The 13,259-nt window shown below is 39.1% G+C and overlaps 1 protein-coding gene across 3 annotated transcripts in view; it reads left to right on the forward strand.

Annotated features, from left to right (window-relative positions):
- FSHR (follicle stimulating hormone receptor) overlaps nucleotides 1–13,259 on the forward strand; it is an 85,582-nt gene that overhangs the window by 44,665 nt on the left and 27,658 nt on the right. For all 3 annotated transcript variants that reach the window (XM_013192472.3, XM_013192471.3, XM_066993564.1), the window contains exons 3-4: nucleotides 11,940–12,014; nucleotides 12,428–12,502. In XM_013192472.3, coding sequence (XP_013047926.2) covers nucleotides 11,940–12,014; nucleotides 12,428–12,502 — 150 coding nt within the window. The remainder of the gene's footprint in view (nucleotides 1–11,939; nucleotides 12,015–12,427; nucleotides 12,503–13,259) is intronic.

The raw sequence follows: 13,259 nt of genomic DNA on the forward strand, positions 1-13,259 counted from the left end.
TCAGACTAAGAGAGAACATGTTAACAGTTGAAAAAAAGATGGTAAAAATGATGGGCAAATTTGTCAGTGATGTGCAATCACTCAGGTCACTAGAGGAAGGACTTCCTAATGGGATGTCATCTGAGCACTGAACTTGCTTAAATCCCTTTCCTGTGTACTGTTCATTCTCACTTTATTCCAGGTTTCAAGTATCCTTCCCACATAGAAATGTTGATTACAAATGTAGGGACACTGACAAAAATCAATGATATACATATTTTTGCTTTGCAGTGGTGTGAAGTCAACATCAGTCCCAACAATGTACGCATAAAGTATCTTTTTGTCTGCAAATCTAAGAATGTTTCCATTCTCCATATTTTGTGAATTTGTTCATGGTTTAAAAGCTTTCTGCAGTCACGTAAATGGCAAGGTTCTCCTTTGCCATGACTTCTTTTGTTCATTGGAGGGTGAGCAACAGCAGAACAGCAACCATCCACTGGGGGAGATTGTCCAGGAGTCTGCTCATTCTCTTCTAGCCATTATTGGCTCTCAGTAGCCTTTTTTAAAATCTATTGAGCTTATTCCAGCAATAACCTTGTCTAATCATATTGATTGTTACTAACTGAAGGCTAATTAGGAATCAAGTTGCTATGGTAATTCTTGAGTCATACATACAAAGAAAAAATACTGCTAAAACCACTGCTAAAACCACTAGTGCATGGTGACTATTAACATAGTTAAACAAATTAAAAAATATAATTCATTCAGATTAATTCTGGCATTCAATTGAAGATACAATATGCAACAAGGAAGTTTTCCCCTTATTTCCTACTCTTTCCTCTTTTGTAGTCATTTTGTTCTTTTATTAGTCTGTTGTGAATTATGCATAATTTTAGGACCAAAGGACAAAGTAGAATTTGGGTTGTTCTTCCTTGCTCCCCCATCCTTCCTCCCACACAAAATATGCCACAACAAGCTTCCTATGACAGGAGGATGACTCAGGCAGAGGGTAGTAGGACTTGGAACCCCCAGAATTCTGGGTCACTTTTTCATATCCATATCTGCATATGTGTGATCGATGGTTTATTTTCAGATGGGTAGGTTGGTGGATTGCATACCATGAAATGCCGATCTCAGATTGTACCTTCAGGAGATGTGATGTGGGTGACCAAGCTCCACTGTGGGACACTGTGGGAAGGTCAGATTGCTTCTGCCGTGCAGTGGCTCGTTTTTGGATAGATGGAGGATTTCATCAGTCTTATCTAATAAAGTCTTTCCATTTTACTTTTAGCTAAATGTGACCCAAAGGAAAATCAAGGGCTTTCTTCCCGATTTAATGGGAGTCCTCTTTCTCCCCCTTTGGCACCTTACTCACCAGTCATGTCACGCACAACATTTAACTCTCCTAGTGAGTCTCCATCTCCATCTGCAGATCTTTAAGGAGGAGAAAAACAAGAGCAGGCATCCTGTTGCTACTCTTCTGGACCATTTGAATGAGGAGGCAAAACATATCTAGGAGAATCACTGAACTGGATGGCATATAGGAGTGTACTGAGTCCAGGTAGTACCCAAGTGAGTGTGAGTTTCTTGGCCCCTCTCAGTCTTCACTGTATGACCTTAGCAGCACATGAAGAAAAAAGTGAGCAGAAGTTCAGCCACTGTTAGCATGAAACTCTCTTAATAGGTATCATAAACTAAACTTTTTTGCTAGTTGGGACTTGTGTGCTTGTAGAGTTGTATTTGTTTAACTGAAACTGAGATATAATGTATGTCACCTAATAGAAAAGAAAAAGAGAGAGACAGAGTAGAAGCTTGTTGATTAGGATCAACTAAATCTGAGTAAAACTACACTAACAGTAAAACGAAAGCATATGATTGGAGGCTTTGCATGGTCCTTAAGTTAAATAGGTGCCACTGTAGAAATAACTCCTGAGCCTACCATTTTGAAGTACTCACTTCATTCTACCAGCAATTTAACGCACAGAGAAGCCACAAGTTAAAAGCCCATGTACTTACCTGCTACTTAATCCATCCAAACCAAAGGCTACCAGCTGAGAATGGGAAACAAGGGATTCACCTGGGGAATCTTTTCCCTTCTATGTCTCTTAACCTGAGCAATCTTGCAGAGGTATCTTCAAACTAGTAGAAAGAATATAATGAAACCACATTTCCTTGACTGTCAAATTATTCTGTATAGAAAAAAAAAAGTGTGTGTTGTTCTTGCTGGTCGCTTTCTGTTTATTGTGCATTTCTGCATGTAAGAAAAATACAATCCTCCCCAGGGATCCACTCTAAATCCTTAGGGCTTTGGGTAACTTCAAGTTAGAAGATCTTTCAGAGGGAAATCTGATGACGTTCCATAATATGCGTTAAATTTGTTTCCTCATTTTCTTGTGAAAATAAGCTGCTCTAGACTCAAAATACATTTTGTTTTTAGTATGATGAAAAGAACACTAAGGCATTTACCTTTTAGTTTTTAATTTGGTATGTAACGCACACAAAACATTCATTTAAATCTGAAAACTAAACTGTTCTCAGAGGATTGCTTTCAAGTGTCTGCACTTCTTTGTCCCTTTGTGTATTGAGCTCTGTGGTTTCTAGAGACAATACTTATTTTAAATTACAGAAAAATTATACACTTCTCTAAAATTTAGAATCTTAATGTAAATACAGATCCAAAATATTAAAATCAAAGGATTTACATGCCTTCTACAGTAAAGTGTGAAATCTCTTTCAGTCTCAACCAAAGCAATAACAGTAATCAGAAATCATGCACTTCATTCTCCTTTTTTTAAATTTTTTTATTGTATTTCATCAATACAACTTTTCCAAATGTTATTTTTTGTGGTTTGGGATCTCTTCTGTTTTGTTTTCTTTTTTTTTCCTCCCTTATCAGTATTATTTTTTTTCAAAATGCTTTACTGGAAACAGGAAAGGTTTTGCCAGGCTTGTGCAGTGTGAGTATGCTGCAAGTCCCAGTTTGTTTACATTGTTACAGGAAGCCAGACAGAAAAATGTCATAAGTATATGCAGTGCAGTACAGCAGGGGAAGAGATACAGCAACTTCCAAGGACAGCATTGTTTCTGTATTCAAACCACATTTCTTGTTCAGCCTCCTCCTTTAAGCGGTATGGCTAGAGAGGAGTATCCCACTTACCTTTCCCTTGATGAAGAAGGAAGAACTACTTCAGATAAGGTTTTCTGCATCATCTTTATCTTCAGCTTCTTTCTGTCTCCAGTAAGTTATGACCCAGGATAATGTGAAGAGCTCCCAGGGAGACCAAAGTGGTCTTAACAAATCACTCCCTAGCATCAGGAGTTGCCTTCTCAAACGTTGCACCTTGTTCCTCTGAAGACTTCTCTGGAGGAATTAGTACTGAAGACTTCTGAAAGGGCTGAGTCCAGCCTGAGGAGTTTCTTGTGAAAGCACTGTAGCTGCAGATGGTAGCAGGAAGCCCTTGTTTGTCTAAACTTTCTCCAAATATAAGGTTACACAGCATAGTTGTGCCAGAGACTCTCATAAACAAAGTTCATGACCATCTTCCCTGTAAATGGAGTTACACGTGCAGAAAGGCTCCTGCTCACTAATAATAGTGAGTAACCACCATCATGTGGCTATTATTTTATTGCTTTTATTGGAATATTCTGTTTATAAACACACAAACACAACACGATATATTAATATATTGGATTTTCACTCGAGTTGTATGACATAATTCCTTCCCCCTGTTAAGACTTTCTTACCTGTGTGCAGTCTTGCAGTGTTTGCAAGTGAAGAGGATTAATTTATGCCAGGGAAATTCAGGTGGAAGCATGTGATTTCCCAAGGAGCAAAGGTTTCATAGTGGAGATCTGATCAGTTATTTGTCAAATAAGACTCTAGATTTACTGAATCAGGCTCCTCTTTGCTGTCGTTAGCTCCTTGGAAAAAAAAAAAAAAAAAGATTAGGGATTGTATGTAATTCCCATTTTTGTATAGTGTGTCATCTTTATGTCTTCCAAGAGAGAACCTGTAGATTTGGGCTTACTGGTGATTTTTGTCTGCTTTTGATAGAACAGTTGTCTGTTCAACCTCAATCAGGTAAGTCATCCTCATTGCATGTTTGTTTTTTAAAGCTTTTGACTCAGTAGCTTTTTTCTGGTGTTTGTGTTTTCTGTGGTATTCTGTTACAAAGAGAGGTTTGGATTTAACTTTGGAAGCATAGTAGATCCCTTCACCAAGTAGGTTATATCTGGGTGCCCCAATCAAGCAAATATTTATGCAGTAGGGTCTTGGCTGAATCTGGAGCCAAAGCTCAAAAATAAAAGTTTGTGGGGTCAAGCCTACATTATGGAAGGAATGAATGAACACAAAGAGAAATGAAGAAATCTCTGTGATAGAAAAATATATTTTGCAGGGATTGTGGAACACTGACTAAGAGAGGCCTAAATCCCTTCAAGAAGACATTTGGAAGACGTAGTGGATGATAGCAGCTGTAAGATAATGTCTGTATTCATAATTATATTTAACATTAGACAGTGCAAATATCTTTCTAATGGTAGGTCAGGGGGATTTATTTTCATTGAAGTGGGTGTAACATACTGCATGATGCTCTGGCAAATATTCAGGGTCTTCTCATAAGCCCGGGAACATTTTTATTGCCATAACTGAGGAGTAAGAGAGTTTCTTTTTACAATTTTCCCCTCTTAGATAAAAAGTTTATTTGTGCGTATGTGAGACACTTGTTATTCTGGATCTCCCCATTTCTGTAACACATCGGAGTTAGTAATGAACAGTTCTCCGGGGGCATTTCCTTTGTGTGTCTGCTTGCTTAAAACATTTTAAAACTGGCTGTTAAATTGTCCAGGAATATCTGCTTCAAGATGGTCTCTTTTGAAAGACTTTGGGTCCTGTAAGCCAAAGTCCAAGACAATATGCCTATTGATATTTCCCTGAAATGAATTTGAACTGTAGTTTGCTACAGGAAGAGTATTGGGGTCAGGCAGGTGTCAGTCTTCTCTGGAGCAAGGCTTCCAGTTTCTTCATTCAGCTGCTCTCCTGGTTGATTATCCCCAGCATAATTTTCTCATCTGCCCAGGTCATTCTCAATAAAACTATTCATCATTAGCTGACTACCAAAGCCAGCAAAGAAGCAATAAAAAATAAGTGGCAATAAACACTGCTAGCCCATTTCCACGGGAATTATGAGGCAGGCATAATGCTTGTGTCAGCATCTCTGAACAAGGAGGACCCTTTCTCAGCTGAACAACCACCTTCTTTACCACCGGGGTCTCAAGATCCTCTGGGGCCCATCATGTCTGAGAAAGAAGTACCACTGCTAGGGTGGGTGCTTATATTTTCAAGGAATCTTTCTGCCTTCCCTACAAGCTTTCACAGTCAATGTAAAACTCCAGTGACTTCATCACCTTCCCCACAGCAGTTTGGTTGTTGGTCAGCTGGGATGCTGGGGCAGCAGGTATATCTATCTGCCCAAGTGGCTGGGCAGCACCAGGGTACAAACATCTTACTCTGTGACACCAGCTGTGATCGGGAGGACTGAGAGTTTGTGTTTCATTTCCTCCAGAGGAGGTCCAGGCAGGGCCTCTGTCTCTTTTTAACTGCTTCAGAAAGAACCTCCCAATATATATGGAGGATCTCGTATGAACGTATGAAACCTAAATCTCAACACCTGCATGGGTATTGCTTAATAAGTACTTTTGCTTTATAGCTACTACTCAGCCATTTTCCCTGTAGTTTGCACCTTCCAAAACTGCACACATGGCCACAATAACTCCCAGTCCACTGCAAGCAGAGTCACATCAGCATTCCTCTATTAAGGGCAGCCTGGAACTGCTTACTCAAAAAAAGAAGTGGAGATTTGGAGTTTAATTTTAGACCAAGAGAGCAGCCACAGGGTAGCAGCTATCCATCCCAGATGTGAAGTAGAGGGATGGTGGTGCAAGGTCAGCATGTATACTGCTGGCTCCGGGCCCTGGAGCCTTCTTTCTGCTGAAGGCTGCCGTTTCCTCCAAAGACCTGGTCCTGGTTTGTTTGACTTGCAAGGCTTCATTCCGTTTCAGCTTTACTGGCAATAAACTAAAATTAGTATAATACATCCCCTCAGCTCTGTAGTATGAGGTATGTATCCCCCGAAAACTATACTGATTATAAAATCAATTCTCATGATGATGTGGCTTCTGTGGCTGGACTTGGTCATTATCAGCTCCAATTCTGCAGACTAATCACACGCTTTTTCAGACTAGAGAGACCAATTTAATACTGTTACATGGACAATTAATTTAATGCAACCAAACTCTCAAAAGACTTTCATCTGGATTGCTGGCATGATGCTAAAGTACTGATAGAATTAAAAACCCCTTTGCTTCAGTCAGCCATGTGGAAATTTGTGTTTTATTTTTCCTGTGCCTGAACTGATTTACTTGAGAATATGGTGCCATGCCCTTTGGAGAAAGCAGGAAGACACAGTATTGGTGCCTCCTGATAATCTCCTTCAAAGACTTACGTATAGACTATTTTGTTCTAAGTGTGAAATCAGTATTAATACTTAGCTGGCTAAATGGACGTTACACTTAGTCAGGTCAGTACACCATGTATGTATACCTTCACAAAAGTAAAGTGATGATGAGAAGAGTCGGTGTTTGAATTCATTTTTGAAATGTCAATAACTACTAAGATATATTAGCCTGTAACTCCCTGGTGTTCAATGAATCATAGTAGGAGACAAGTTTTTCATGTTCACAAGGACAGTGGCAGAATAAAGTGTCAAGTATCTATTTTTAAAAGGTTAAAATTCTCTAATACTTTTAAGAAAAATAACCTTTCTTTTGTAACCTGTCTAAATCAATGTGGTAGTATTTTGCTGTCACTGTAGAGGGAAGTTTTCAAAAGGAGATTCCAGATTGGCCTGGTTTTGATCAGTCCAAAACAAATAAGAGCTCCTCGGCCTTCCACACTGAGACTGACATACCAGTGCTGAGTGTTTAATTTTTCATTTCAGACACATCACAGGCTGTTCCCAGGGGTGCTCACCCAATGAATCCTGGGTGGGGTTCTCTGTGTGACACCAGCTACTGCTAAATCCTTCTTAAACTTGGCTTAAATTTTTGCATCACTCAAACCTCTCAGTAAAACTGACCTGACAAATTGTCTGATATAACTGCAGAAGTACTCTAAAGAATACGTATATCTAAAGGAAGGAAAAATAAAATTAAAAGAAAATAAAATAGGATCCAGTAGGTCCAACCTTCCATGGGAAAAGGGAGCTTAGATGAGATTACCTAGCACCCTATCCAACTGCATCTTGAAAACCTCCACCACTTTCCTGGAGAGGTTGTTCCAGTGATGGATTGTTCTCGCTGTAAAAATTTCTTTCTTGTATCATGAAACTTCTGATGAAAACTTCTGATGAAACTTCTTCTGATGCAATTTGTACCCATTGCCCCTTGACTTATCCACGTGGCTCCTTGTGAAGAGAGACCCTCCACCCGTTCTGTAGCCACCAGTTACGTACTGAAATACTATGACGAGGTCCCACCTGAGCCTTCTTTTCTCCAGGGTGAAAAGACCTAACTCCTTCAATCCTTCCATCCTCATAGGGCAGGTTCTCCAGCCTTTAGATCATCTTTGTGGCCCTCATTTGGACTCTCTGCAGTCTATCTGTATCTGTTTTGAATTCTGGGGACCAGAACTGGATGCAGTAATCCAGGTGTGGCCTGGCAAGCACTGAGTAGAGAGGGATGATTGCATTTCTGTCTCTGCTAGTAATACCCCTGTGGATGCATACCAGGATCTGATTTACCTTCACTTCTGTAGTGACACACCCTGTATATGGAAACATACACACACGTTTTTAAAAGCCACATTTTCTAGCAGGGAAGAAATTGCCCTATCCCTGTCTATATGCCCCACACTGATCCTGAAAGAAACTTTTCTCATAATAGAGAGACAAATAACTTTTGTCATAATAGACAAATAAATGCTCAGTCTTTTATTCTTACATTAATTTGAAATGTGAGATTGCTTGGCTGTGAGACCATTAGTTTGTGAGTTTAATGTAGTCTTGCTTTCACTGTAAGACTTTGATTGGTTTAAGAGACTTCTTTAGAGGACTGCAAAGAAACTGGCATGAACTATAAATTCTTTGCTAATAGAATTGTTTAAAAGGCCATTTCAATGTATCTCGATTTTTATAGATGGTGCTTGGCATGCAGCTAGCTTGAAGGGGAGTATTTCCTATGCCTCATGCTGGGCTGTGTCGCAGATGTCATCGAAGCTGCAGTACCAGCCCTGCCTGAGGGCAGCTTTGCAGGCAGGTCATCTTCCTCTTCATTTTCCTGCTCTCTCCTTCCTCTGACTATTGCACGTAGAAACACTGCACTACAATTGGTTCCTTCTGAACAGATAATGATTACTGTTTGCTATGTTAGTAGCAAACTAGAGGATGTTTCTTTGTGTGCTATTGTCATACCTTAAAGTCATCTGTTCTCTTTAAAGAAAACTAAAAAAATAATTATCCTTAATAAAACACTTTTACCGAATTCTCTTCCCTCTTTTAGGCTGTGCTTGGTAAACAATTTATGCTTTTGAGAATCGCTGTTTATTTCAGTAAAGCTGTGCATGCAGTGGAAACTGAGTTTAGGCAGATGCTTAAGCATTTTGCAATATTGGGGTGTTAGTGAGTGATTTCGGGTTTTGGGGGTGGTCGGTTTTTCTCTTTAAGAAATTGCCTCTGATTGTTTCACATACCGTATATTCAAAAGCTTGCATGCATCAGGAATTATGCTCAAATTACTGACTGGATTTACTGTGATAGGTAGCACTGGTGCTAATATTATCATTCATTACAGGCAAACAATGTAATAACAGTCCCGTCTTTTGTCATGATGACATATAATAAGATCTGCATTATGAGCAATCATCTACTGATGTGTATTTATACTGTAAAAGAAATCTCATGCACAAATACTAGCCAGAAATCTGCTTTTTTCTGTTTGTAGCTACTGCTGCAGGCATTATTTGCTCTCCTTTAGAGAGGATCTGAGTCTGTTGAGTTAGTTGTTTGGTGTGAGCAGCACTGGCTTATACTTCCAGTGCCAAAGATACCACTGTTGTCCAAGACAGTGTTCTTCAGGTTTTTGATGAGCAGGGTGTGCATTTGGCACTATTTATGAATGAATAAATTGTTCACAGAAATCATGCAAACAAAACCCAGACTGGTGCTCATTGTTCACAGCATGTGACTGCTCTCTTAAACTGAATCATTCTTTATTTCTCCTTCTTACCCGAATGACAGCCTGTAACAGGTACATGGAGACCCCCAAGGCCAAGAATAGTAATGGCCTCTGTTAGGGAAAAAAAAAAAAAAAGAAAAGAAAAAAAAGAAAAAACATTTCCATGCTGGGAAAAAAGCTCAGAAGACTGATTCCTACCTGAAGAACTTACTTGTCTTTGCGAATGTGAAGGGAGGACATTCATACGGAAACCAAGTCACTCCCCAAATATCTGATCCTCCCTCATACGGGTATTATTTAATTCTTTTTTAAAGTTAATCTTTTAAAATCAGTTTATAGATTTCTATTCCTACTCCTCTTTCATTCCTTTCTTAAATCTGTATTCTCCTAACCTTCCAAAGTGTCATGACTTGTTCATGCACTACTTTAATCAGGCCTGTATCTCCCATTTTTCAAACCAAAACAAAGCACATAACTTATCCCAGTGCTAGAAAGCCAAAACACTCTCTTGATACAGAAACATTCTTTTGTAAGAATTAGATTAAAATGTTTATATTGTCCAGGTTGGTTCAAAGTTAGATAACAGACTGAATCATAAAAAATTATTATTCTTGACAGCCCTGAGGGGGAGATCACTACCACATTGTGCTTTCTTAATAAACTTTTTTGTCTGTATTAGGCCAACAAATCTGCAGCACTTTGCCCTGAGCTATTTTGTGGTGTGAAATCTCTTCTGGCTAAACAGATTTATTTTGGTATTAAAAGTTTTGTTTTTTCTGTGTTGGGTTGTTTGGTTGTTTGGTTTTTTTTTTTAGAAAACTGCATTTTAGACTGTGGGAAATGCCACAAAAACATCCTTGGTGGAGACCTGTGAGTTAATTCTCTATGGTACAGCGCAGCAGGGGCAGCACCAGCCCCCTCCAAAATGAATGACAACCGTGGGAACTGGGACTCATCTCCTATCTCTCCCATGGACTTGCTGCATGAGACCCTGAAAAAGTCACTTCTCATTTCGTACCTGTTTTCACCACTTCCCTTTGTCTGTTTAGGTGGGAAGCTTTCAAGCGCAGCATCCCTTGTGATGGCTGTGTACCTTGCATAGCATGAAGGAAAACCGGCCAAAGCTTCTTGTTGCTGATGATACCTAAATGATAAAGAGGGGCATGTTCACATGTGAGCTGGTGCTTCGGCACTGTTAAACTCTTTCCCATCATGGTGTGACTACAAATAGCTACAAATCGCTCCCCTACCAGTAGCCTATTGGTCAGTCCTCATCTACTTTTATTTGCTTATTCTCTAGTTACCAGAGCAGAGAGCTGGATTTCTTCTCTAAAAGCCTTGAGTATACAGAGTTATTAAACTAAAAAGTACCAAACCACTGAAGTGTTTTTTAAAGCAGAAAAGGTCAGATGAACAATTTATCTTCTTTTGCAAGGCTTTTGTTGTCTTTAATGGGTGGGTAATTTGTCAGGTATACTCCAGTTGTTACTTAAAGGTAGTGGAATAATTTTTATATTACTTGTAATAATTTTGGCATTTTTTTGACGGTTGACTGTGCACTGAATCGATTGTAACACAATCCATTATTGTACCTCAGACCTATTTGAATCTATTTGCAGCTATCACAATTTCAAAAGAACAAGTTATCCAGGAGCAAGTGATGGCCACTTTACAATCTGACTATTTATTCAAGGTTTAATTCAAAATATGTGCAAAGTTATATTACCAGAAAAATCCAATGGACCATCACACTATCACCAAGTTATATCTGCATTACAATGTTTACTTCCAATAGCTGATCCCAGCCTGGGAAATAGCATTTTTGCAACATTTTCAAAAACGGTCATGTTGAATCTTTTGGCATAGTCATCTTCACCTCAACTTTCCTGGTCACTGTCAGTATAAGGGAAGGAATCAGGATGGGTTGCACTTCAGTAATTTCCCCTTTATTTACCAGGAGAATTCTTGAACTCTGAATTATATTAAAACCTGAGCTATCTCTTTGGCATCCCATAGATTAAGGAAGCAATGATATATGTCCTCTGGACTAGCAAGAGTGTTCTGGTGTGTTGATAACAGAAAACTAGCCATTTTTATTCTGCAGTTCTGTGGCTGCAAGTGGGCATTAATCATATATAGAAAAGATTAAATAGGGTTTTCTCCAGGGTATGGAAGAGTTCTTCACGTCTGTGGTCTCCAGCTCCTGTCAATAAGGATGTGTCTGTTGGTGACTTAATTTTAATCTCTGAAGTTTACATCAGGTCAATATAGCAGCATGTCTTACTTGCTGAGGCTGTGTCATATTTCTTGGGAACTTCATAGCTGTTTTCTCCATTTCGGTCACCTTTCATGCCCTATTTTCTGCACTGAGTTAAAAGCTTTCATTAATTCTCCATCAGTAATTAGTGATGTCAGAGATCCAATAGCCAGTGGTGGTGCCTTCCAATACACACAGGGTGTGGTGACAGAAGGAGGTGCAGGACTACTGTTTTAGATACAGGCTTCAGCCTCGGAAGATGTATTGTTCCAGACTCTCATTGTTTGCCTTTGGTGGCAGGTCATAGGCATTTCTGAGGTCTGTTTTATTATCTGATGTCGACCTGATTTTTAAAACTGATCTGTAATCTAGGAAGAAGTTCCATGTGAGTTTTTCTCTTGTCCATTCTCTGCTTTCACCCTTTGGCTGAAAGCATGGCTTGAAATATCTTGACTTTTTAATTATTTTTCAGAGAGATCTCACAGAATGATGCCTTGGAGGTCATAGAAGCAAATGTGTTTTCCAACCTTCCCAAACTACATGAAATGTAAGTAATGAGTAATCTAAATTCAAAGAAGACAATTATAAAGATGAATTATAGGCAAGTATCAAGGTTTTGCAGTTTGGTTAAGGTAAGCTCTGAAGAATCCATAGTAATGCAGGAACATTGGAAATCTCCCTCTGTCTTTCCCATGTTCTTATCTAACTCTCATTCTTTCCCTGGTCAGTCTGAAACCTATCCTCAAACCACTGCTGATATCAGAAAGCGGTGGGGTCTGCCAGTCTGTGGTAGGCTGCTATTTGGAAGCAGATCTGCTCTCAAAAAAAAGAATAATAATCTGTCAGTGTACAGTACTGCTACATCCTGGGGCAACCACACATATTTTAGGATGCAACCACAGACAGTTTAAGATCAATATATTGATGTATTTCTTCTGATGTTTCACTTTCTCTTTGCAGAAGAATTGAGAAGGCCAACAACCTCGTGTACATTGATCAAGATGCCTTCCAGCACCTTCCAAGCCTTAGATATTTGTAAGATTTTTTTTGCTTTTTGAAAGTACTATAATTTTAAATGATACAGATGTCTTTCCATACAACCTGTGCTAAGCAATTTGATGACGACGTGGTAATGCCCAGTCTTCACTCCCCCACCCCACACACTTAGTTGCGTATTGTCAACCACGTTTTCACACCCAAGCCTGCACATGGTCCTCAGAAAAGTTGATGGTAATATTGTCTACGAAGAATCTATGAAGATTCTCCAACGGTCTCCACGCACTAAATATCTGAGCTTTTCTAAGTAACACGTGGAAACTGAGTGATGAGAGAAGGATGTGGGCATTTATTTTATGGCTATGAAAACAGGTCTAGGTTGAAATTCCTCCTGAGAACTTTAGGACAAAAAATCTCTCATCTGTCTTTGCTATGGCTCTGTCTTCTGTTATACTTCATACACATGGTCTTAAGCATTCAAGTTCTCTTTTCTTTAGCAACGACAGTGTTATAGCAATGATTTTCACTAACACTGGATGTGAGATGATTAAAACCTTAGAATGCAAACGTACTGGTGTATGCAATAACTTTATTTTATTAGCCAGCTTCATCAAGAATGCAGTTTGCACAACTGTGGTTGCCACATCTGCTCTCATGGGGTTGCCATCACAATTCAGTGATAATTTAATCCATCCTTAAAATAAACTACTACCCAAAATATTTTCACAGCTTTTAGCATGTGACCTTAACATGACTAATGACATCTCCTCTGCTATGTATTAAAACCAATTAACTC

Source organism: Anser cygnoides, chromosome 3, assembly GCF_040182565.1.
Source record: "Anser cygnoides isolate HZ-2024a breed goose chromosome 3, Taihu_goose_T2T_genome, whole genome shotgun sequence".
Classification (NCBI taxonomy): Eukaryota; Metazoa; Chordata; class Aves; order Anseriformes; family Anatidae; genus Anser; species Anser cygnoides.